Raw genomic sequence first — 27124 nt, 5'->3', positions numbered from 1 at the left:
ACCGAATCGGTGATTTTCCGAATCGGTGTCACTAACGAATCGGTAGTAGGACCGAATCGGTGATTTTCCGAATCGGTGTCACTAACGAATCGGTAGTAGGACCGAATCGGTGATTTTCCGATTCGGTGTCACTAACGATTCGGTACATGGACCGATTCGGTCTTTGTAACCGAATCGGTGTTTTTCCGATTCGTTACATATCCGATTTTCGGTATGTACGTATCGGATTCTTTCACATTCGGTACACATTCCGAATCGGTTTCCTATCCGATTCGTTCTGTTTTTGGGTCCCTACATCTCGATGGCTGTTTACCGATCGGTAAGGGCCAAAAATCGGTATTTTCGGCCGATACCGATCGGTAAAGCCCTACCTACATCGGGCCCCCAGTGTATCCAGCCACCATGCTGGAGTCCAGAAGTTAGGGTCATTACCAAACAAACCCCACCTCGATTTTGCTGGAATTAAGTTTAAGGCAATTTTGGACCATCCAGATACCCATAGCTGTCATGCAATTGTGGAATTTGTGCGCCGTTTCCTGTAGCTTTCCTGGCAGTAGTGACGCCACAATTTGGGTGTTGTCTGCATATACGGTCAGCTTAAAACCAAACGTTCAATCAGGGTAGCCAATCGTAACATATAGACGTTCAAAAGAGTTGGGCTCATAGATGACCCCTGAGGGACTCCACAGGGCAGAGAAAAAGGTTTGACTGAGAATTCGCTGATGGATACTGACTGTACTCTATTTGTTAGAAAGGATTTGAGTAGTTTCCAGGCGGTACCCTGGACTCCAATTTCCTGCATCCGGTCCATCAGTAGGACATGATGGACCGCATCAAAGGCCGCTGAGAGGTCCAACATGCTCATAGCAGCTTTACCTCCCTGGTCAAGTATAGCCCTGATTTCTTCTGTGCTTGTAGGATGACTGTTTACACATCTCAATCAAAGAAATGACATATATGTTTCTCTCATTTACTGTGGCACTGGGCTATCACTTCCGTTTCAAGTTCCTCTGTAGTTTCATTAATGTGCCCCGAAGAATGTTCATCAATGTTGTTGGTGCCTTTACTTGACCTCGCAAAATACATCTTTAAGCAAGTGGTAGAAAAAGATTTAGGCTTTAAAATGTCCACTGACCCACATACTTGATACCATATTCTAGTTAAAGGGGTGACTTACCCTCTTACTGACTGAGCTTAAGTGATCACAAACTGTAAATATGCATATGATTAGCATATGCAGATTTTCCATGTTCTCAAAGTACACTGGTAAGTCTTTGTTGCTTTTTTTGGTCTTCCTGGTTTTTTGCTGTGTCTTCCGGGGAACTAGATTAAAGGATCTCCCTTTCAAAGTTCAGGCCTGTTAGAGGAAAACAAGAAGTTCCACCTCAATCTCTGCTACATATTCCAGGCCAACCCCATCCCAAGAGAAAATAAGTATGCCGAAAACCAGCTGAATTGCAAGAAGGTAAAGAAGCAAGGCGGCGCACACCCGCCCTGCATGTTTGCTGTCCCTGGATAGTAAGGAATGGGTGCTGAAGCACAATGTGCAATCCCCACGTTAATTAAACCTTTACCACATTTTTTATTAATTGATTGGTGTCATTGCTCGAGTTTGGCACTAAAGAGAAAAACTCTAAATGTAATATCTTTTCACCATTCTAGAAGCAATTGACTTTTCTTCGTATGCAATATCTTGCTGATTAACGGATCTGGGAAGGGCATACAGGCTTTTTCTCTGCTTTTAGAGATGCTCAACATTTTTCAGTAATATCAGAAACAACAGCTCCACCGTGCAGTGCACTTTTTAGCTTAGATATTGGTAGATGACAGGACTGTGGATCTTCAATGTGATCAGTTTCTCCTGTCCAAGAATAGGGCAGAATAATCCACTCCTCCCATGCAGTGATGATCTTAAAAGCTTGGTTCAGTAGGAATCTTTCCTAGTCAAACACAGATGTAATTTGTGTGGCATAGGGGTTCTTTGCCAGGGCACAGCTCTACTTCAAGTTGCAATGGTGCTCCTTTTGGCAAATGGGAGAAATTCACGAATCTTTTCATTTGACATTGTTATGACCTCAGTGCCTGGTGAGTCTCAAACCGATGATGCTACCTTTAACCCCTTCCGCGCTGATGAGGAGCTCAGCTCATCATGAGGCTTACCTGCTGTGCGCTTATGACGAGCTGAGCTCGTCATGTAATGCGGTATCTACAAAACCGCTGCGCACAGCGGGAAAAGCCGCCGCAGCGATGCGGTTAATAATAATGTGCCTCTGTTACTGATCTTTGCAAACTGCTCCCGATAGATCATCATCCTAATCTAAACGCAACTAAGAGCCACTTTGGTAGTTGATGGATTTGTTCCCTTGTCATACTGCCTTTGCCTCAATGAGATCCCAAACAGGTGTTGTTGATGCTGATCAAAACATTTTGAACACTATCTACCTAGAATATGGCATGTGTCCCATGAGCAATAGCTTTCTTTTGACCATTATTTGGGCCAGAAGACTCAATGAACCATAGCTGCAACTACTTTTGAACTGTATGCAAAAACCAGCCTTGAGATGATGGAACTTAATAGACACCCTTCACTTATTCAAATCTTTTGATCGCATTTAACCTCAACTTGAAGATAATTTCATTCAACATTCTGCCAAGCTTGGCTCCTGCAGAACTGAATAAACACTTCATATGTTTAATATCATGCTGGCTTGTTGCATTGTACTGTAACTTGTTTGTTTGAAAGGTCAATAAACAATTTTATTTTTTTTAGAGTCTTCATATGTTTGATATTAGACACGTCTTTAAGTTCAACTGAAAATCAATCTTCATCTTTTAATAGCCTACAAAGTAAACGTGCCAGGCAATTAGGAATCCATGACATCATCAGACAGTGTCTTTCATTTCTTACTGTTGTGAAAAGCATTGGATTCATCAGACCATATCACTATAGCTTAGGCAATCCAAGGTTTTTCAGAAGCACATATTAGAATGGAAGATCTGAAGTGCAGCCACATGAATGACTTAGTACATCTTTTGCAGCACTACTCGTTGTAGCTTGTTTTCAAAGCTTAGTTAATATGTCTCAACTCATTATGTCTCCACCCTAAAACATTATACTTCTTTATCACCGTAGTTAGAAGGTTGACCGTGGGAGACATTCGGAGATAAAAGAAAGAAAACCTCATGCTTGAACTGGTACTCATACCATAGACTCTTTTTTTATTACCAGTTGCAGCTGACTCTGCTTCAGCCAATGGTCTATGTTACTAGCTGCATTACCATCAGTCAGCTGATGGGAGTGGTCTAAGTATATTTGGGAGAGTGTAGGTCTTCCAAAATGGACTGACTGCATGTATGTTTGAAAAGCTTAAAAACAAATTTTCATCATAGCCACAGCATTTCTTAGAGGTGGGAAACACAATACCCATGTGGCTTTAGTGTACCTAAATAAACACAAGGATAATAAATGTCTGTTAATGACAGTTGTGAAGTGGTGTAGGTAGATGAGCAGAACATGGCTATCTTTGGCGGGCTAGGTCAGTAGAAGCAGACATTAACTTCCAGTTACAACTTGGTGCATTTGCTGTCAATTACCACTCACTGTCTCTGTCTACGTGTGCTATTGTTGTATTTTTCCACACCTTACCTAGCAGCCCTTTACAGTTAAATATTAAGTATGGGCGGAAAATTCATTCCACTCACGGAATTTGCGAATTTTTGGCAATTTCGCGAATCGCGCAAAATTGCCCAAAAATCCACAATTCGCGAGTTGGCGGATTTTTTTTCTTGTTCGCGCTTCAAAAATACAATCCCGCGCGTGCGGCATTGACTTACCATGATTCTGCGTTCGCTTATGAGTTTTCCTCCCTGTTCGCGTGCGCTGCGAGATTTTGGTAGCTGGCCCAGAGACACCGCAATCGCGAACACATTATTGCGACCCGAAACAGGAAATTGCGAACACGTCATTGCGACCCGAAACAGGAAATTGCGAACGCTAACACGTCATTGCGACCCGAAACAGGATAAAGACATCGCGAGCAGGTGGTTAAGTGGAAACAACATGTTCTCGACCGTTGCGACCGCATGCGCAAGTTCTCGTTGCCAAACTGGTAAAAAAATCTCGCAAACTCACAAAAAAAAATTATTCGCAAGCTTGCGGATTTTTGCGAATCGTGATTACGAATTTGCGCAAATTCACAAACACCGCCCATGCTTATTAAAAAGATACGTTTATTTAGGGTATCATAACTATAACACTATAAACAATCTATTTCACAATATTGAATAACACAATTATATTTAATTAATATATTCGCTGTCACTTTAAATTAACACACTTTAAGAAATCTAGCAATTTTAATACATATTTCAGACATGAGACATGTGTGAAAAAACTAATAATTCACAGTACTTCTGGGCCCAGAGACACCAGAAAGCGTGTAGTTGTTCAGCATGACATCCCATCTGGGGATATTGTTTCAGGCAACTTGTAATGAGGGCCTGTGTCTCCTTTTATCATATTCTTTCATACCTTAGCAGGCAATTAGGCATTTCTCTCATCCCCTTACATTTACTAAAGTCAATTGAAATTATGTGTTTATTAGCTTCTATCAACCACACTGGATTGTTTACATAAAGCCATGCAAAGTTAGCTAGTCAGCTAGTTAGGTAATACTGTCAAACCTTGAAAATGTTCACCTCCAGAATGGTTTGAGCAGCCCCAATCTTTTACAATATTTACCCTACTAACATTTCAGCTGGTCGACAATAGGTGCATTTATCAGGCCTAGTTCTAGTTAATGTAACAACTTGTTTCGAACAAATTGTGAGGCTGTGAGTGCAAGCTCAAGGAGCCCAAGAAGTCGTTAAAGGGCCTCCCAGAAAAAACAACTGACAAGCTTTAGACCGTATCAATGTAGCAGTTGGATTCTCTGATGCTAAAAGAGTAAGAATGATACACACCATCACTAATGGAGAAGGAATGCTTTAGGACGTTTCTCCTGTCTTCAGATGGATACATTTGTGAGAGAGGCTGTGAGGGCAAACCTTATGACAGCAAAAATTCACAGCTTCCATTTGTTGGAAAATGGCCCTCTCTGAAGGGTCACCCCAAACCTTTTACCTTTCTCTTCCTCTTTATGCTGAACTTTTTTGGCCTTAGGACTCTGAGCACTTTACCGCTGCTAACCAGTGCTAAAGTGCATTTGCTTCTTCCCTAAACATGTGTGTAATTGGTGTATACCTGATTGACATATTTAATTTACTTGTAAGTCCCTGGTAAGATGGTATATCATATACCCGGGGCCTGTAAGTTAAATGCTAATAGTGGGCTGCAGCACTGAGTGTGCCACCCACAGTTTCACAGTTTCAAAAACTTTATTCGGTTATATTTCAAATAACCATAAAAGTACATCAAATCACATGAAATATGTTACATCATCATAGCTAATAGGTTTTAGAAACAATATACACAATATACAAAAAGATTAAAAAATGACACAATTCATATGATCATTGTCTTACGTAAGTAATAAATACTTTTAAGAAATGCCGCAACAGAAGCAACTGAGAAAATGTCCTCCAAAAGTAGTATAGCAAGAAATGCTGGCCGGCACTGTCTCATATTCATATATTTTAAAATAGGCATAATCCATTTTTTCCTAGGTATCACATAAAATCTGCAGAAAAATAGAATATGTATGTCCGATTGGAAGGAGATATTGTCACACGGACATTTGCAGATTACCCTGGACCAGTCATTTACAACAGGAAAGCTCAGCAGTCTATACAAAATACCGAACCTTAATCTAGTCAACAGAAACCTTTCTTGTTCTTTCATTTGAAGGTTTAGATAAGGCTGGATAATCCCTGTTTTAACAATCATCTGATGGGGAATTACAGTCTTTTTTAACAATTCCATTTGTTCCCTCTGATTCTCAAGGAAGTTTAAGCTTAAGAGTTTCAATGCTTTCCTGGTGATGTCGGACATAGATGTGGGGTCAGTAAAAAATTCAGGGTGCTTGATATTGTTACAAAAAGCTTTTATGTAGCACAACCATTTTATCCTTTTCCCCAGATCTAGTTTCAATACATCCTCCAAAATTACCCGGTTTAGATGGCATTTCTCCTTGGTCCAAACTCGATGCCATAAAAGGATCGGTTGCAACTTAATTAGGTCTTCCAAGTAAGGAATGCCCAATTCCGAGTGGCAGTTGTAACTGGACGTACTCTTTGGCAAGGCTAAAAGATATCGTAGAAAGATGTTTTCTATGACCTGTAAGCTACTAACATTTGAGTCGCCCCATATTCCTGCCCCATATAGTGCCACTGAAACACAGCTGGCTTTATATAATTATAAGAGCTCTTTAACTGGCTTGTTACCCATCTTTTTACTAAAAGTCCTAAGGGCCATTATAGATTTGGAAAAAAGCAAATTCCTAGCATGGATCGCACAGCTCCATTTCCCAGTATGATCAAACAAGACCCCCAGGTAAACAAAGGTTGGTGTATGCTGTAAAGGGATTCATCCTATATACATAGTTTTTTTCTTTTTGGACACGTTGCTGCCACAATTCATTGCAAAGGTTTTAGTACAGTTTATTTGTAGGTCAAGTTTAGTCATGAAAGTACTAAAAGAGGAAATCATAGTCTGCATGGCTATGGGAGTTCTTGACATGAGAACGGCATCATCTGCGTAGATGAGAGCGGGTATGCACTGGGCTGAGGCAATGGGCATGTCCTTGCAATCCTGTAATAATCTATCCTCCAGATTATTTATATAGATAGAAATTAAAAATGGGGCAAGGACACACCCTTGCCTCACACCCCTCGCAATACTAAACTCCCTGGTGCATTCTCCATTCTTTCCATATCTGACCATTGCACTTGCCCCGTTATACAAATCTCTCAGGAATTTAATAATATTCACATCCACTCTTAATTTAGTCAAAATAATCCATAGTTTCCCGTGATTAACAACATCAAAAGCAGATGTCAAGTCTAAAAAGGTTAGGAACAGTCTGCCCCCCTTGGCCGTAGTATACTTCTCTATCAATATTTATGGATAAAGTGCTTGTTCGATAGTACCGACTCCTTCGCGAAAACCATATTGGAGGTCGCTAATGATGTGGTGTTCCTCTGCCCATGAATGCAATCTATCTAAAATGACTCTGCCAATTATTTTTATGGTAGAGTCGAGCAGGGATATGGGCCGATAGCAAGCACAGTTTGTTCTATCACCCTTTTTAAAAATGGGTACAATAATTGATTTATACCAAGTGCCAAGCATACCTATTGAACATGCGGCATTAAAAGCTCTGGTGAGCAAAGGTGCCCAGAGCGGTATGTTCTTCTTAAAAATATCCACAGGGACGCCGTCAGGGCCGGGTGCCTTACCCCCTAAGCTAGAGTTAATACCCCTGATTACTTCCTCCAGTAAGAAGTTAAGTTGCAGCCCTTCGGTGCCCTTACCTGTAGACATGACTTCGCTCCCTGTTTCATTAGTAATTACTGCTGGATTATAAAGTGCTTCAAAGTGCTTAACCCAATCTTCCTTTGTGACTGCTATTTCCATACGGGCCTTTGTATTATCTTTAAAAAAGGGAGCATTCACTGCTCTCCAAAAGGCCGTCATATCCTTAGATTCAGAAGCTTCCATGATGGCTGTCCATGCTTCCTTTCTCATCAATTGTCTCTGATTTTTCAGAGCGAGTTTGTACTCCTTACGTAGGGACCTTATCAGAGGCTGATTTCTAATTTGCTTATGCAGAGCCAGTTTTAATTGTTTATGGGCTTTACTACAAGCTGTATTGAACCAACCTCTAGGTTCCATTTGGGTCTTTTTTCCCTTTACGTTTACCCAAAGACCTCTTTTTATACAGGAAGTTATTTCACTGAAATTACTTGCAATATCTACGTCATTAGATACCAAATCCAAACAGACATAGAAATTTTTACTGCAAGCGCTAATTAGGTTACTAAGGAACTCCTCAGGGACCACCCTAGTCCATTGTAACTCATATCCATTCTGTCTGGTGATTTTTAAGTTCTCAGAAAAGACCTCAGCTCTTTTATGCACTCTTAATTGTGGGTCCATTAAATCAATCCTAATCGGAAAATGATCACTTAACGGGGATTTTAAAACTTTATAACTAATAATACAATCCCTGTACCCTAAAGAAATGAGGATAAAATCAATAGTGGACAGCAAACCTCGCCCATTAAAGGTTGGTGAAAATTGGGTCTCGGTGCGACATAATTCATTTGAAAACCCTAAATTGTTGTTAAACATGATCTCGTTTAGGGCATTTCCCGTTAATGTGTGTTCAAAGTGTGTCGGGCTATTATCCCTAGAAATTGCTAATCCACAAGTGCCTGTTCCTGATCTTTTACATAAAGAACAATTAAAATCACCGCCCCAAATGGTGATGAACTGTTTATGGGAACTGTTATTTATGCTATTGAGTTTCATGTTTAGGGTTTTAAGCACCGCAGTTATATCTGCTACAGGAATGTTATTGTAGAAGTTGACTATTAATATACAGACAAAGTTATTGAAGTGTAACCCAACGATATGATAAAAACAATTGTAGGAATACAGCTCAATTTTTTTACAAATAAGGCAGTTGGAAATGTACATACATAGTCCCCCTTTTGCTCGACCATGCGCTGAACCTACAGCAGGGATAATTATAGTTTTATAGTGTGCCACCCACAGAAAAAGCATTTAAAACCTGTCTCTGGCCTGCCACTGTAGAGCCTTTGTGTGCAGTTTACTGCCACTTCGACATAGCATTTAAAGCTACTTTCCAAGCACTAAACGCCCCTTTTTCTACATACACCTCACCCCTAAGGTAGGCCCTCAGTAGCCCTAAGGGCAGGGTGCTAAGTAAGTCAAAGGTAAGACATGAACTTTTATGTTTTGCATGTCTTGGTACTGACAAACAGCCCATTTAGTTTTTCACTACTCCTCTCCTTTCACTAGTGTAACTGTGACCCGATCCCAGACGTGTATTGGAGACAAGCTGTCAGGCACACACAGCAGTAAATGCAGAGAAATGTTCACTTTCCAAAAGTGGCATTCCTAAAACAGTAATGTTAAATCCACCTTCACCAGTAAGGAGGATTTATCATTACCATTCCCAACATATGAAACATGAAAAAGCTGCTCCTCTCTGCTCAAGTATTACAGCTTAAAAGTGTATTTAACCACATCCGCGCTAGTTGAATTCTCCTTCTATGCTGAGATTTTAAAAAAACCATGCTCCACGACGAGCTGGGCTCGTCATCAGCGTGCGAGGAGGCTACACCATGACGAGCCTAGCTCGTCATGAGCCTGGAACGGGTTAAGGAATTCTGAATGCTAACATATGAGAGGAGTATGCCTACTGGGGGTCAAAGGGATACTTGTGCACTACAGAGAGCTGCTTTGAAGTCCCTGCCACTTGAAAGGCACTTTTGGGTATAAATACTGGGTGTCTGACCCCATAAAATTACCTCTGGATCTTGAACTGAACCTCTATCAGAAAGACTGCTGTGTTGCTTAAAGGACTCATCTTTGGATTGCAGACCTGAAAGGCCTGCTTTTCCCTCGTGTTGCCTTTATGCTCTCTGATTCTGCTGAAGTAGAGCTGAACTCTGCTGAACTCTGCCTTTACACCAAGTGATCTCCAAGGGCTTGTTGACTTGCCTTGTTACTTGATACTCTGAGATATCAAAGTCTCTGCCCCTTCTCCTGTGCCTGGCTCACTGGAAGAGGCTCAGATACTTGCAACACGGATTTCAATGCATCTCCTGTCTGTGTGGTGGTGTCTGCCTGGCCTGGGGGCATACCTTAGCCAACCAGGAATCCCATTTCTAACACCTTTGCATTGGGGACACAGCTGGGTACAGTTGCAGCACAGATGAATCCATAATGTTCCATATCGCCTCAAATACCTGCCTAGACATAGCTTCTATTTGTTCTATCTAGTTAATTATTTCACTTTGAAAAATCAGCTGTTTACTCAAGCACTCAAACAAAGCTATACATGGATTCAAAAAGTTAATTGATGTGTCCTTGCTGTGCTGTAGTGAAACTTGGCGACAGCTGCAACAGTTGGATCATTTCAATAAAAAAACAAGGTGAGTCAGCAAAACATAGAAGAGTTTCCTTTAACGCTGGCTGCACATAATGTTATGTTTTAAAATTGAGCAAGACTTCTAGCCATGTTGTCTGTAGGATTGATTTTGGCCTATAATGTAATACCGCGAAGGCACTAAAGATCTTACATGTTTCTAAGAAATATTTTAATGAACAGTAGAGACTGGTTAGATATACACAATGCAATAAAACTCTGGTAAAGAATATAACTAAATCCACTTTATACAGTCTGTTCCTGTTATGCATTTTCTTCCAATAAATCACTAACATTTGTACTTCTTTAATAAAAAATAAAGATAGGTACAAAAGAAGGGAACAACAGAGTGCAACCTTGACCCATATAACGTGATTCAGTCAATCTGTATGTAATTTCAGCAGTGTAGATCATCAAATAATTTGTACACCTACTCATAGGAAACCACTGTGTACCTGTTCTTGTACATAACTTTTTCATAGTTGACAACAATCCTATCATGTGTTTTGGTTTATATACCTACTCTGAACATACTCTGCTTATCATGGCATTAGGCCCAAATGTTGATATTCATTTTCAATAATCAATTAGTTTATATGCATTTTTGCTCAATATTGTGTAACACTAAGGACTACAAATAATGTGTATTTTTTGATAGTGTGCTTCTTGTTCATATATTCATATAATGTACGATACTTAGAGAAAGACATAGTGGCTCTAAAGTTAATATGCGGGGGAATTTCCACGTTTTTCTCCTCACCTTACATCATGCATCATTGTGGTACTTTTCTGTAAAAATTACTAAGAAATTTAGTATAAAATGATTACTCCCAGCTCTCTGTGCAGAGAAGCTTCAGATTCGAGAAGGAGCAAACTAGTTCTCCATGAGACTGCACCAATGCAATCACTTGATAACAGAATGTGGCCACATAGACACAAGCTAGGCTGAGGACTGTCACACACACACGCACACCCACACACACCCACAGACACACACACACACACACAGACACACACACACACACACACACACACACACACACACACACACACACACACACACACACACTCACACTCTCTCTCTCTCTCTCTTTTTTCTCTCTCTCTCTCTCTCTCTCTCTCTCTCTCTCTCTCTCTCTCTCTTAGGGTATTAGGGTATGCACCAATAAACATCTTAGTACTGATACTGAATGGCAGACTTTTGATGCAAATGTGCTTATTAGCTAAGATTAGAGGCACATGGATTCTTCACACTTTAACATATTTCTTCCTTTTGTTATTTTGGATTGTGTTCATTAATGATTATACATATTCTCATATCTTCAATAAGATTTTTACAACTACTTTGCACTAAACGTGAATTTAAAATAAAGCCTTAAGAAAGTACCATTTTCTTATGTATGTGCACTTGTGGTGAAATCTTGCCTGTACATCACAACAATCAATCAAAAGCCTGACAGTCTCTGACAGGTATGTTCCTTGTCTAACACATATATTCTCTCCAGGTATGTTCAAGAGAGGCGCATGAGTCATACAATCTCTTTTCTCCCTGTTGAGGTTGATATGTTGGTATACCAGTGCTTTTCAGAGGATCAAGGGGGATGTACCAGCTTGTGATAAGGGAAGACCCTGGTAACATAAAAATCATAGCCACACTCTAATCTACTGTTGTCTTCTTTTTATGTATTGAGAACTTGTAATATATGCCTATTGATACATGGTAAAAATGTAATAGCATTTTTAAATAAGTGATACAAAATTGAAGCCCTGCTCTTCTTTACAATGACTCACAAAACTAGTTTTACTCACTGAACATCAAAATATTTGGGGAACAAATGGCTCCAATTTCCATTAGGTTAAGGGAGTACAGAGCACTAAAAATTATATAATGTACCTAATGTCATTGTTTTTGTTCTTTTGAGGTCAACATTTATCAATCTTTTCTAATATTATAATATGTTGTCTGTTTTACTCCCTTCTCTACAGGCAGCGGTATAAGAATGTGAAAAAGAGTCTAACTAAGTTCAGAGCTTTGGTGCACATGTTCATAAACCGCAGGCGGTATCTGAAGGTAACAATGAGTACTGGTCATCCCTCTTTTTTTTTTTTTTTTTACAAATGGTCAGATCTGAAGTTTCTGAGGGTCTTGTTACAACTGATACAGTTACATTGTATTAGTGTTTTCACTGCCACAAACACCGATACAGGGACATTTAGTGATTTTATGCCGAGGTACCACACTCTTCAAAGATTTCCCCTGATGAATGATGAATTAACACAGAAATCAGTGTTTTTGCACCAATTTCTTCTTGTAATTCTCAAAATCCATGTACCTTTTCACAAATATATCATCCCAGGTCTTACCTAGGAAAATGTGTCATAGAAGTCTCTGATAGTAAAATAATTATCGTATTTCCTGCCATCCCGATCCAACTAGTAAGTCCTAAATTTGGAATTTCCCACAGCAAATTGGGAGATTATGTGGTAGGCTGCGGCAATAGAGTCTGTCTGATATATAATAGTGGAAGAACCAATGAGGCTGAATGAACTTGGTGTGGATGTGTTGCCTTTACTTGACTTATAGCGAACAATAGGGTTTACTTGGCACTCATAATGACCAAAGTGGGTGATTATTTGGTATACTTGTGGCCATAGTTCTCCGAATTGAAACGGTGGAAAAACCAATGAGGCTGAAAGGGCTTGCTGTGGTTCTGTGCCTTGCCTTGACGTATAGCAGCCAGTGGCACTAGCTATCAGTAATTTGTGAAACATATCTAACAAAATGTCAACAAAGTCTTTTCAGCCACTATTGTATGGGCAGTTTTCAATTTGAGAAGTCATAAAAGAGATTGCAGAATTTGATGGGATATTGTGAGTGGAACATGATCCTCATGTCATGCCCTAAATCTATACCTATTTATCAGGAAAATCTCCCTCTCTCACTCTCTTTCGGTCTCTTTCTGTCTCTCTTCAATGGGTCTACCATCACCTCACATCAAAGAACACATTTTTTTTCTCCAAAGTTTTATATAGCGCGTACTTGACCCAAAATCAGGTATCCAAGCGCATTACATGAGCACCATTTGATACATGAGGACACATTTATTTTTGTTAGACACAGGGAGATTAAGTGATTTGGCCCAGAATCACAGGATGTTGAGCATTTTTGCTGAGACACTAACCCGGGTCCCCAGATTTGAGGTTGACCGCCCTAGCCGTTAGGCTACATCCTCGGCAACAATGTTTTATTTTTTTCATTTCTTTATTTATGGATGCATCCAAATTTTTTCCACCATTATTTATACATAGAGATACATTCATGATACATGTTAAATATAACAAATGTAAACACTTTACAGAAATTCGAATTCAGATATAATATTGTCAAAGGGCAAAAAATAATAATGCTTGAGTCAAGAATTATGTGAAATCAATAAGGACTAGCCTATTTATGAATTTACATAGACTCAAGACTGTAAGACAGGGTACAAACCCTTTTGTTTGTTCATGAAGCCCTCACCCACCAACCTGGTTGGTGGCATGCTTCATCATCGGGCCCACCCAGTGACACCAAGTGTGTTTAGGGTGTGCTTCGACGCCTGAATACAGCGGAGCAGGTATGTTTCTGAGTGTGCAATGTAGTGCCGTGAAGGTGTCAGGAATTAGCCATACAAATAACTGGAACACTACATTAATTACTAGGCTTAAAACTGTAAACATTCTTCCCAGATCAGTTTGAACAGTTGTAGTTGACCTTTCAATTTAAAACATAGGGCCAGATGTATCAAGATTCCGTTTTGCGAATCCTAAATAGCGATTTTTTGCGAATCGCTATTTAGAATTCGCAAAACGGAATGTATGTACAAAATCGCTATTTTTTAGCGATTCCTTATTATTCTTTATTTGCGAATTCGCATTTTGCAAATTCGCAAATAAAGAATAATTTCCAATGCATTCCTCTGGGCCAGGAGGCCCAGAGGAATGATAATGCAATAATTCTCAAATTGCGAATTCGCAATTTGCTAATCGCAATTTGAGAATTATTTCAAGGGTGCAGGGGTGTCTCAAAGACACCCTGCTGCACCCCTGAAATTTACATGTGTGTGCATGTGGCACACATACATGCCCTATGGGCATGTATGTGTGTCACATGCCACCCTCACAAATGCCAAATAGGGCATTTTTAAAAGAAATCGCAAATTGCCACCAAGTACATGTTGGTGGTAATTTGCGATTTCTTAACACAAAATCGCAAGTTCAAAATGTTTCATGCATATCATTTAAGGAATCGCAAAATGTGCGATTCCTTAAATGCTATGGCAAAATAAGGAATTGCAAATTATTGCGATTCCTTAAATTGCGATATTTTCATACATATGAAAAAATGCAAAAAGGCCGTTTGCGAGTCGCAAAGGCCGAAATTCTGCGAATTTTGGCCTTTGCGAGTCACAAAAGCCTTGATACATCTGGCCCATAGTCTTTCTAGACAAGCGTATCCAGCCATTTCAGCTTGCCAAGAGAACATTTGCAGGTGTTTGGTCGATATCCAGATTTTTAAAAATAAATCACCATCATCTTTGTAGCCAAATTTGTTTGAATTTACTTATTGACTCCCATTTTGTGTCATCGCTGAAATGTGTGTCCTTTTCTAACCATGTACTATTGATGTTTAGAATTCTGTTGACGTTAGTGCTAATTACTTTCTGCTGATTTGCCATCTTTGAACAGTTAAGAAACCCGCAAAAATAGTTTGCATGTTATTCTTTACATTTCAACATTAAAGACCGATAGTTTCTTGACCCATCATAACTACGTGGAGGTCTTGGATTGTATTGCGTTTACCATCACCTACTGATTTGAAGTGGGTATAATGCACTCTATGAGATTTCCTAAATTAATAACACATTTATAAATAAATAACTTCTAAAACTAACTCAAACCCCCAAAAAGCATGAGAAACTTATTAAAATCATTAGTTTTTTCCATCATTGTGCATTCTGCCTGATCATTTTTGTTTCCTCCTGCTCTGTGTTTGTTGCACATCCAGTCATATTTTACCCATTGTTTAGGTAATAACCTGTTTCTTTGTTCCTTTTCCTGATTGTTTGGCTTTTGCTCTTCTGTGCCCCCATCACCTGCTCTCTTCTCGCCATTTCCTCCCTCCTGCTTCCAGCCTCTCGCTGGCCCCACCCACTGACCCCCAGCACCTGTCCCACCTCCAAGGACCTACTTAATGGAGGTCGCAAGCCCATCTGCACCCGTCCTCTCCAGGACCATTACCAGTACCAGGAACACTGGCCCTCTGGCCACCCACAGATACTGCGCTATAGAGCCCTGAGCCTTAGACCCCAGAAACTGCAACAACTACTGCATTGTATCTCCTCGATCAAAGGTAGGACCTTTCACCTGCTGCCTCTGCCTCTTCACCTGCAACTCAGGACCTCACGTCCTCACAGAAACCCTCACCACACTTACCTCACCGACCACCTTGGAACTACTCCTCTGCATCCTGCTCAATGCCCAATGAATCTGCAAACTCGCAATCGAAATCTGGGACACCATCACCACCCTCACCCCTGATGTGCTCTTCATCCCAGAGACCTGGCTCAATTCCTCCTCCACCCCCCTACATTGCCACCAAAACGCCCAATGACTACAAGATGACACACCGGGACCACTCTAGCAAACTTGGAGGAGGCATCGCCATCATCCACAAGGAGTTTAACCCACTTTGGTGGTTGATGTGGGAGGGAGGTGGATATGTTGGACTGTTTGTTCTTCCCTGTTTGTTTCCTCCCCTTTCCTCACCTGGTGAGACACTACATTCTAGCACTGTCCATGTGGGCCTACACAACCTGCACCCGATGCCTCATCTGCTAAATGTACTTCCCTCCTAGACACAGGATGACCGCCATACGGTGCCTGAACAACTGGGCCCTTAATGACAGGCGGAAAGCCCAGCTGGTCCATGCAAACATCAATAGACACTGCCCGGGTATCAGCTTCCTGAAGGAGCTTCACTTAACTCCGGCCTCTGCCCTGTCTATGTGCTGGGCGGTGTGCCGAAACCCATGCACCCTTGTACTCCAACTATGCTTGGGGAACAGCCATCCTTTTTCTCAAAGGGTTGCCCTGGCACATGCAACAGATATTGAGTGACAAAGTCGTATTATGGCCACCAGCTCCTTGCATGTGCATCCTGTCATACTAGTCTATGGTCCCAGTACCAACAGCCTTGAGTATTTTACAGAGGTCTGGTGCTAAGTTGGTCACCATCGGCACTGGAGCCATCATTTGGGGATGGGGCTCCAACCTTTTATCCTCGATCACAGAGCAGACCCCTCTGGCGTTTCCAGAAGGCCCCATCTCAAGGCTCCTGTGCAGCTCCACACGTTCATGATTGATAATTTCCTGTCTGACGTCTGGTGACTAAAACACACTGACCGCATTAAGGGCACCTGTATTACCTGTCTGTCACCTAGTCCAGGATAGATTACTGGCTACTGACCAGTGATGCCCTAACCTGGGCCACAAACATAGAACACTTACTACCCACCATATCAGACCATGCCGTTGTCCTGCTGGAGCGGACTCCTCCGCTGACTGTCCAGCGTGCCTTCACTTTGCGCTTGGAGCCCAATGCTGTCCGTAATCCCTTTTTCTTGGATGAAGTCCGAATGGCGATAGTTGACTACTATACCCATAACGAGGGCTTGGTTGCTTCTCTGGCGGCACTGTGGGAGGCTTTCAAAGGCATAATCCACAGAGTCTGTAGCACAAAGCAATCTGGAATACTCAAAGTGATCAGTGTGCAGCTAGCTGCCTTGGTGAGGGAGATCCGCACCCACAAATTAGTTTTCTATGAGACACGAAATCCACAGTCCCTGGCTGCTATTAGGGCGTATCTATCGTCTTACGACGAGGAGGCCCAGAGGGAAACATATTACTTACACCAGGAGGGAACTGACCACCAGTATGGTGAGGGCGATCGATCCGGGAAGACACTGGCAGCTATACTCTGGAAACCCTGGGCTGCCGTGTTGCTCATTGATGATCATCAGGTTAGCCACACAGCACCTGATGGTCTACTCAGCACCATGACAGTGTTTTACCCCCACTTATACAGCGCCGCTATGATCCCTGATGCTGCAGCCCGACCACCTATCTAGACACAATGCAGCTACTCTGACTTGACCCAGCCCACTACCTGTACCTAGATGCCTACTTCACAGTGGAAAAAGTAACTCAGGTTATTCAGAGTCTCCCCTGAGACAAGGCACTGGAGCTGGACGGATTCACTGTCTACTTTTATAAGTAATACACTATACTTCTGGCTGCAGGCTTATTGGCTTTATACGAAGACTCTCCGGTGTCCAATGTGCTACCATCCCTGAGGGAGGTGGTCATTGTAACACTACTAAAACCTGATAAAGCTCCTAGCGCTGCGACTCATACCGGCCGTTATCAGTGATCAATGTTGACAACACAATATTTGCTAAACTCCTGGCCAATGGGCTGCTTCCACTGCTGCCAGATATTGTTCGCCCGGATCAGGCTGGCTTTATGCTGGGTCACTCTGCAGCTGATAACCTCCAGACGATGTTCACCCTCATGATTGCCATGGATCTCTGGCTGACCGCGGTCCCTACCCTACTTGATGCCAGTAAAGCATTCGACTCCCTGGAATGGCCATACCTGTTCCACCTCCTCTCACGACTCAGACTTAGACCCTTGTTTTGTGCATGATCCACCCACTTTATGCTTCCCTAATGCAACAGTCACCTCAAAAGCACGACCTCTGCCCTATTCAGAATTACCCACGAGACCAGACAGGGATGTCCCCTATCCCCTGTTCTATTTGCTGTAGTGATGGAGCCACTGGTGGAAAGGCTTCGCCAACACCACGCCCGCACATGTCTTAATTTTATGGCTCGGAAGATCAGGGCCGGACTGGGAACCCAAAGCATCCCTGTTAATTTTGTCTGACCTGACATCCCCCCTCCCACACTTAGGGGATCTGGGTTTGGTGCAAGTGACAAGCACTCCTGCTTTTTTTTTTACTGTGGGCCGCTATTGCAGGACTGCTGCAGAACCGGCCTCCAGTAACAAAACCTGGTCCCCACAGCTGCAAAAACGCCCCCCACCTTTCCAGCCTCCCAGAGAAACGCTTGATGCCTGATACAGCCAGTCCGGCCCTGCGGAGGATACTATTGTCTATGTATGTGGACTACATAATACTCTATATCCGGGAATCCCAAAACAAACCTGTCTCTCATAATCCACACAATGGAGAGATTCAGTGGATGTTCTATGATCAATATAAACTGGGCTAAATCTACCCAATCTCTCTCAGCGCTCCACCATTTGAGTCTGACTATATTCTGCAGTGGGCGGACGGGCCAGATCGACATCTGGCGTACAAATCACAACAGGGCTATGGCATGGCTTGAGGAGCACGTTTCGGCCTGCAGCAGACTACCCCTCTCTATGGTTGGGAGGCTAGCTAATGCTGAAATGGTTGTCTTGGCAAGAGCGCATGATGCGCTTGTCTTTGGCGCTGCCCCCCTCCCTTAATAGTGATGTCATAGAATATTTCATGAGCAATGTAATAAGTGAGGTCATAAGCAGTGCATGTGAGGTGGTGCAAGTTATGGGTAGCTCTGCTAACTTAAACTGGTGCATTTCTAGTTTTTTTTAGTACCAAATGTTAATAATATCACTGACATATTTACCTATCTATAACATTACTTTCACCTGAGGGTTTTTCAGTGAATTTCGAATTATTATTTTTTTTAAACAAAAAAGAGATCTATTTATCAGACCTATCTATATTGTTACTCAAATGCATTTTAAATCCCCAGTGGGTCGATTTCAGTAGTCGCGGAAGCAGCCCTCAGCATGCAATGCAGATCCTCGGCGTTCGAAACCTCGCATACCGAATGAGGAACGGAAAGGTCCGGATGTGAGAGACTGGTAATCAACAGTTTTCTATACTTTGTCTGCTGAAATCGACCCACTGGGGATTTAAAATGCATTTGATTTTGACAAGTCAGCAAGACCCACTCGGGATGTTACTTATTAGAGACTCCAAATACCAGGCGCCATAGCGGCGGGAGAACACGCCCAGAGGGGCAGGACTCTTTAAATAAACACAGGTGTTCTCTAAACAGTTTGCTGTTCTTTTCTTTGCATGGCTTGTGATAAAGAAGTGACATTGGAAACGCGTTAAGCCTGCAAACTTTTGATGCCAGCTTCATTGTTAGACATCTGGGGTCCTCACTGCAGGGTCGGATTGGGATCACAATTCGGCCCGGGCACTGACGAAAAAAGTGGCCCACATTCAAGAGGCGTGGCCCACATTCAAGGGGCGTGCCCTCTCATGAAACACCATTTGCACAGACAAGGAATGAAAGTCAATCAATCAATCAGTGACACTTATAAAGCGCGCTACATACCCGTGGGGTCTCAAGGCGCTGGGGGGGGGGGGAGCCGCTACTGCTCGAACAGCCAGGTCTTCAGCTTCTTCCTGAAGGAGAGGTGGTCTTGGGTCAGGCGCAGGTCGGTCGGGAGGGAGTTCCAGGTCTTGGCGGCCAGGTGGGAGAAGGACCTTCCTCCTGTAGTCGCTCTTCGGATGCGGGGGACGGCGGCGAGGGCGTGGTTGGCTGATCGGAGGTGGCGTTTGGGGGCGTAGAAGTTGACTCGGCTGTTGAGGTAGCTCGGGCCTTGGTCGTGTAGGGCTTTGTGTGCGTGGGTGAGGAGGCGGAAGGTGATTCTTTTGTTGACGGGGAGCCAGTGAAGGTCTCGCAGATGTCCGGAGATGTGGCTGGTTCGTGGGATGTCGAGGATGAGTCTGGCTGAGGCGTTCTGGATCTGCTGGAGTCTCTTCTGGAGCTTGGCGGTGGTCCCGGCGTAGAGGGCGTTGCCGTAGTCCAGTCGGCTGGTGACGAGGGCCTGGGTGACGGTCTTCCTGGTCTCGGTGGGGATCCACCAGAAGATCTTCCGTAGCATGCGTAGGATGTTGAAGCATGCCGAGGAGACGTTGTTGACTTGCCTGGTCATGGAGAGGGAGGAGTCCAGGATGAAGCCCAGGTTGCGTGCATGGTCTGTCGGTTTGGGTGCGGTGCCCAGGGCGGGAGGCCACCAGGAGTCGTCCCAGGCGGAGGGAGAGGAGCCCAGGATGAGGACCTCCGTCTTGTCCGAGTTCAGTTTCAGGCGGCTGGTCGTCATCCACTCGGCTACCTCTTTCATCCCTTCGTGCAGGTTGGCTCTGGCGGCGGCGGGGTCGTTGGTCAGGGAGAGGATCAGCTGGGTGTCGTCGGCGTAGGAGATTATGCTGAGGTTGTGTTTGCGTACGTGGGAGGATACTGTTCTTGCACACGACACAGGGCCAAGGTGATAATGGCCTACATGCTGAGCAACTAAAAAAAATAGCAAGGCCCCTTTTTGTCACAAAATTATTCCAGCCCTCCAGCACAGGAGCACCTGAAAATCAGCAAAGCCCCTGCTATTACTAACCTACTCAGCCCTCCACAGACCTTCAGCTCAGGAGCACATGAACAGAGGTAAGGCCCCTGCAATTAGTAAATTAATCAACCCTCCAGGCCTTGGGAAAATGTCCTGGCAGGGGAGCACCAAACACAGCTTTCTGGGTCATCCAAGGTAGCCAGGTAGCCAGGGGGGAGGCTGAGGTGAAGCTGGTGCATGGAAATGAAATGAAATGAAAATAAATTTATTGAGCGCGATTGCTGCCCGGGGGCGTCCAAGCGCTAAGTTGTGCTGAGGCGGAGAGACCAGGGACGGAGGAATTAAGACACGAGGGATTTAGCGAACAGTAGTGTCTTCAAGTTTTTCCGGAATGAAAGCAGATTTGGATTCGATCGGAGTGAGAGGGGAAGGGCGTTCCAGAGTTTGGCAGCGTTTAGAGAGAACAGCCTACCACCCGACCTGGCTCTCTTCACTCTGGGAACAACAGCAAGAAAGGCTTCCATCGACCTGAGGTTCCTGTTTGGGTGATAGGGGGTTACAAGGTCGTTGTTAATGGGTGGGCCTGTTTTCCAAAAGGCGTGATGTGCCATGCATAACGCCTTGAATGCTACTCTCTGCCTCACTGGCAGCCAGTGGAGACTCTTCAGAGCAGGTCTGGCTGACTGGGATCGTGGAATCTGTAGCAGGGTGCGGGCTGCACAGTTTTGCACGATCTGTAATTTCCGGAGGGTCATTTCAGGAGCCCCAACATACAGGGCATTATTCGAGTCCAGACGAGACTGAATGAGGCCTTGTACCGCCACCTTTCTAGCTTCTAACGGTAGAAGTGGAAGGATCTTTCTGAGAATTCTTAGTAGTGCCTTCCCAGTGTGTTCTGGCAGTTTGAGTATTTACCATTTATTGTAGTGTTATCCTTGTACCTGTGTATGGTACCCTTTTGTAACTTGCACAAGTCACTTTTCTCTTGTAACACACTGTTTGCTACCTCTAATTTTTGTTTGCTTTAGATACTTGCACAAGTGCCACCATTGCCTACGTAACGTTTGTTCTTGTGCTGGAGTGTCTGCCATTAATTGCAGTATTATACCTCTACTTGTATTTTGTACGCTTTTGTAACCTGCACACATGTCACTTTTTCCTCCTGTAATGTATCGTTTGCTCCTCTTGTATTTTGGTTGCTCACTATTGTCACTTTTGATTCATGTAACGTAACGTTTGCTTTTGTAATTTGTCCACTTATAATTTTCTCCTCATGTATTATTGCTGTTCCTAGTGTGAAGCGCTCTGACACCTTCGGTAAAGTCCGCGCTATATAAAATCGCATAAATAAATAAATAAAACAAAAAAATTCCAAACATCATCAGGCCCCCACAGCAAGACCCATTCTTCCTCGCCCACTGTGCCCTGAATGTGAAGGGCTGTGGGCGAGGTGTTAAGACTAACACCGTTTCTGGGCTGCATGGGCGCCAGGGGGCCGAGGTGCAAATGGCTCAAAGGCCTGAGAAACACCTGGCCCCCAGGGAGGCCGATTATTGCAAACAATCACCCCTCCCCAGCCCAGCCTCAGCTTGATTGCTTGCTTGGCAGGGCAGGGGTGAAGGAGAGGCCACAGCTGACAATCGCTGTCAGGCCGCACAGCGAGGCTGCTTTCATTTTCTCTGTCTCCGTGCACTCTGTGGGCCGGTTTTTTTCTCCCCTTTCCTAGTCCACTCTCTGTGGACTGGGACAGGGGAGAAAAAAAACGGCCCACAGAGGGCACTGAGGCACCGGCCCTTCGGCCCATTCCCGAATGCCCGCCTTGCCAATCCGCCCCTGCCTCACTGCAAGGAGTGGCTTTCCGGGAGGCGCTTCCATTAAGGGCAACCTTGTGTTTTTTAAATTAGTAGCGGCTTAGCCTAGTCGTGGAAGCAGCCCTCAGCATGCAATACAGATCCTCGGCGTTCGAAACCTCGCATACCGAATGAGGAACGGAAAGGTCCGGATGTGAGAGACTGATAATCAACAGTTTTCTATTCTTTGTCTGCTGAAATCGACCCACTGGGGATTTAAAATGCATTTGATTTTGACAAGTCAGCAAGACCCACTCGGGATGTTACTTATTAGAGACTCCAAATACCAGGCGCCATAGCGGCGGGAGAACACGCCCAGAGGGGCAGGACTCTTTAAATAAACACAGGTGTTCTCTAAACAGTTTGCTGTTCTTTTCTTTGCGATGGCTTGTGATAAAGAAGTGACATTCGAAACGCGTTAAGCCTGCAAACTTTTGATGCCAGCTTCATTGTTAGACATCTGGGGTCCTCACTGCAAGGAGTGCCTTTCCGGGAGGCGCTTCCATTAAGGGCAACCTTGTGTTTTTGAAATTAGTAGCGGCTTAGCCTAGTCGCGGAAGCAACCCTCAGCATGCAATGCAGATCCTCAGCGTTCGAAACCTCGCATGCCGAATGAGGAACGGAAAGGTCCGGATGTGAGAGACTGATAATCAACAGTTTTCTATACTTTGTCTGCTGAAATCGACCGACTGGGGATTTAAAATGCATTTGATTTTGACAAGTCAGCAAGACCCACTCGGGATGTAACTTATTAGAGACTACAAATACCAGGCGCCATAGCGGCGGGAGAACACGCCCAGAGGGGCAGGACTCTTTAAATAAACACAGGTGTTCTCTAAACAGTTTGCTGTTCTTTTCTTTGCGATGGCTTGTGATAAAGAAGTGACATTCAAAACGCGTTAGGCCTGCAAACCTTTGATGCCAGCTTCATTGTTAGACATCTGGGGTTCTCACTGCAAGGAGTGGCTTTCCGGGCGACGCTTCCATTAAGGGCAACCTTGTGTTTTTGAAATTAGTAGCGGCTTAGCCTAGTGGCGGAAGCAGCCCTCAGCATGCAATGCAGATCCTCGGCGTTCGAAACCTCGCATGCCGAATGAGGAACGGAAAGGTCCGGATGTGAGAGACTGATAATCAACAGTTTTCTATACTTTGTCTGCTGAAATCGACCCACTGGGGATTTAAAATGCATTTGATTTTGACAAGTCAGCAAGACCCACTCGGGATGTTACTTATTAGAGACTCCAAATACCAGGCGCCATAGCGGCGGGAGAACACGCCCAGAGGGGCAGGACTCTTTAAATAAACACAGGTGTTCTCTAAACAGTTTGCTGTTCTTTTCTTTGCGATGGCTTGTGATAAAGAAGTGACATTCGAAACGCGTTAAGCCTGCAAACTTTTGATGCCAGCTTCATTGTTAGACATCTGGGGTCCTCACTGCAAGGAGTGGCTTTCCGGGAGGCGCTTCCATTAAGGGCAACCTTGTGTTTTTGATATATATATATATATATAAATATATATATGTATGTATGTATGTATGTATGTATGTATGTATGTATGTATGTATGTATGTATATATATATATATGTATATATATATATATATATACAGTTCACAATCCTGCTCCGCTACTTTAGAAAATGGACAGAGATCCAATCCGCACCAACGGAACCCACAGGTACAGACCACTCCACAGCGCAGAGAGTAAATTCAAAGTGGTTTATTCACACGCAATCGCCAGCATGACGCGTTTCGGTCACTACACGGTGACCTTGATCACATGCCAGACAGAACCAATGAAAGTGCTTTTAAAGGGTGACTAATTAACACGCAAGCAGGGCGTGCACATTAATGGTAACTGAAAAAACACTGAAATGTAGTTCATCCAAAGTGGAAAACAGACCCATATTTACAACGGTTAAAAATTATTATATACAATTAGAAAGTAGCCTACGCATAAATGCAATACATTACCACAATTATATACAATTCCTCAATTTTTTCATTAACCATTTTATACAATTTTTACAGGCTGCAAATCTGCTAAATTCATAACCATTTATATACAGCATATTTACATTCGTGATTCATTATTGGAATCCCCGGTCCACAGGATGATAGTGCAATATAGTTTTTACCATCAATGTTGCCCTCTAAAGTGCTATTGTTAACCCCTTCCATGCTGATGACGGAATCGCTCCATCATGGCCCGGCCGCCGCGCCTGCGCGGTGCTGATTTCGCGTCTGTGCGGGCGTTCTAAAGAGCGGGGCGGGTCATGACGGAACCGCTCCGTCACCAGCACAGCTCAACTGTAGCTGGTGACGGAGCGGTTCTGTCACCAGCATGCGGCAGCCGCGCGGCCGCCCCGCCCCTTTAGCGCTGCGGCGGAATAGCCGCCGCCGCAGCGAAGGGGTTAATTGATTTGATCCCTGAAGTGCAAAAACCCTAGTGCAAAATATAAAGTGCCCAGTGCAATTTCAGCCAGAATAAGAGTCAGGTCCCTGACCCTTGAGTTCCTCATGTGTGGCTGGCCGAAATATTAAAAGGAAAAAAAATCGGGAAAAAGTAAGGGAAAGCTCAGGCCCAACCATGTTACACCATTAAGGAGGTTTACATGTTATGGTACTAATATTTAAGACTACCCATAACCCTATATAAACAACATGACTGCAACGATTAACAAAGAAGTATCCTCAATTCATATTGCACATTGAGTATATTTGAGGGAACCCATATTAGGACAAAGTGCCTTGATAATTACCCCATAAGGATACTAAATGAAAACTGAAAAATTCAACCCCGAGCGGATCAATCACACCCTCTTTTGACAATATTATATATCCTTCAGTGTAAAACTGCAGGTGATCTTGAGACAGGGGAAATGAATCACAGACAGCGGTTGTGCAAAGTAGTTACTGCACACAGGATAGATACAAGGAAAATAATCCACCAATCTAATTTCAGAATTACTAAATATTCCTCCAAGACTCATACTAGACTGGAGGCTGGGTTCGGGGAGGCTTATACATAATATACAGCTGAAAGGCTGGCCCATGGAGTTACTGGCCCGATTCAATGAATAGATATTATAAGAAACAATGAAGGTCCTCTCCCGTATTTAACCCATTAGGAATCCTCGTATCTAGCCGCAAGATATACTTGCTCTCCAACTGCCTGAGAGATTTTTCTCTATTGCCACCTCTGATACTTTTAGGGACTCCGTCAATGATGAAATAGCTTAAATGGTTCACATTCCTCTGATGGACCAAGCCAAAATGCCGAGCGACCGGGTATTTCTCATCGGAATTGACAATGGCCCTGAGGTGCTGGAGTATGCGATTAAAGGCTTGTAGCTTAGTACTACCAACGTACTTGAGCCCACAAGTACATTGGAGCACATAAACCACAAAATCTGACCGGCAAGTGTAATGCCCCTTTATCGCAATTGGAGATGGGTCAAATGCAGATTTGTACTCCTTGGTGGAAACACCAAATTTACAGGCTCTGCACGAGATGCACTTGTAAAAACCTGACTTCTCAAATAACCCCTCTTTTTTGGGAATAACCTCAGGGCTAGATCTAACCAGGGCATCCCGCATGGAGGGTGCCCTTCTGAAAGTTATAGTCGGTTCCTCAGATAGTAAAGGGGCTACACTAATATCTGTTTTTAACAGGGGCCAGTGTTTTTTAAGAATGCCTCTCATTTTCCTCTCCTCATTGTTGAAGGTAGTGATCATACTTATTCTCTCAGGAACTTCAGACTTAGATTCTTGTCTTATCCTGATGGCTTTAGTGGAGTTAAGATATTCATTATTGTATTTCTTATATAGCGCCAGAATCGACCCCCGAAGGGGTATCTCCGCGCTTGCCTTGGGAACCCGTCCTGGTTTTTCCCTGTGAGATAGCCCTACAGGGCATCCCCAAGGTGAAAGCCAGGCATCCCGCCGCGGGGGGCCGTTGTGGAGATTAGGCAAGCTTAATGCCCAGAGTTGCAGAGTGTGAACCCATGATTAGGTCAGGCACCGAAGCGAGAATTATCGAGTCCGTGGACATTTGAGCTCAACACCCTGCCGCGTCGGGAATCGAACCTTGGTCCCGGGTCTGACCTCTGCTTCAGGGTCTGCCTGCTCTAACCAGTGAGCCACACTTCTTCAACTCATTTGCTTTATTCAAAGCCTCTCTGAGATCAATGGTGTGATAGCCTCTAGCAACAAATCTTTTAAACGCCTCAGTTTGGCATTTCTCCAAGTCAACCTCCGAGCTGCATATCCTACGTATACGCAGGAATTCCCCATAGGGGATACTCTTCACGAGGTGACCCGGGTGCGCACTTCCGGCGTGCAATATAGAATTGCCCGCTGTTGGCTTTCTATGAAGTCTAGTGTGAAGTTCCCCATTCTGGACATAGATCTCAACGTCCAGGAATTGGATCATCACTTTACTGATCTGAGACGTGAATTTGAGATTAAGATGATTATCATTAATAGCTCTCACAAATTCAGTAGCTGACTCCTCAGATCCTCTCCAAACCATACAGATATCATCTATAAAATGCCAGAAGTGAGCTATTTTGTTTGGGAACTTGGTAGCGAGTGACCCCATGAGGACATGCTCCTCCCACCACCCAACATGAAGACATGTGTAGGTGGGGGAAAAACATGCCCCCATGGCCACTCCTCTTAACTGCTGGTAAACTT

General features: G+C 43.7%; 1 protein-coding gene across 1 annotated transcript in view; it reads left to right on the top strand.

The window, feature by feature from the left end:
* MYO15A (myosin XVA) overlaps positions 1 to 27124 on the top strand; it is a 1716372-nt gene that overhangs the window by 490695 nt on the left and 1198553 nt on the right. The window contains exon 26 of the mRNA XM_086939741.1: positions 12102 to 12186. Coding sequence (XP_086795867.1) covers positions 12102 to 12186 — 85 coding nt within the window. The remainder of the gene's footprint in view (positions 1 to 12101; positions 12187 to 27124) is intronic.

This window comes from Lissotriton vulgaris, chromosome 10, assembly GCF_964263255.1.
Source record: "Lissotriton vulgaris chromosome 10, aLisVul1.2, whole genome shotgun sequence".
Classification (NCBI taxonomy): domain Eukaryota; kingdom Metazoa; phylum Chordata; class Amphibia; order Caudata; family Salamandridae; genus Lissotriton; species Lissotriton vulgaris.
This window is presented reverse-complemented; position numbering and strand designations above follow the sequence as displayed.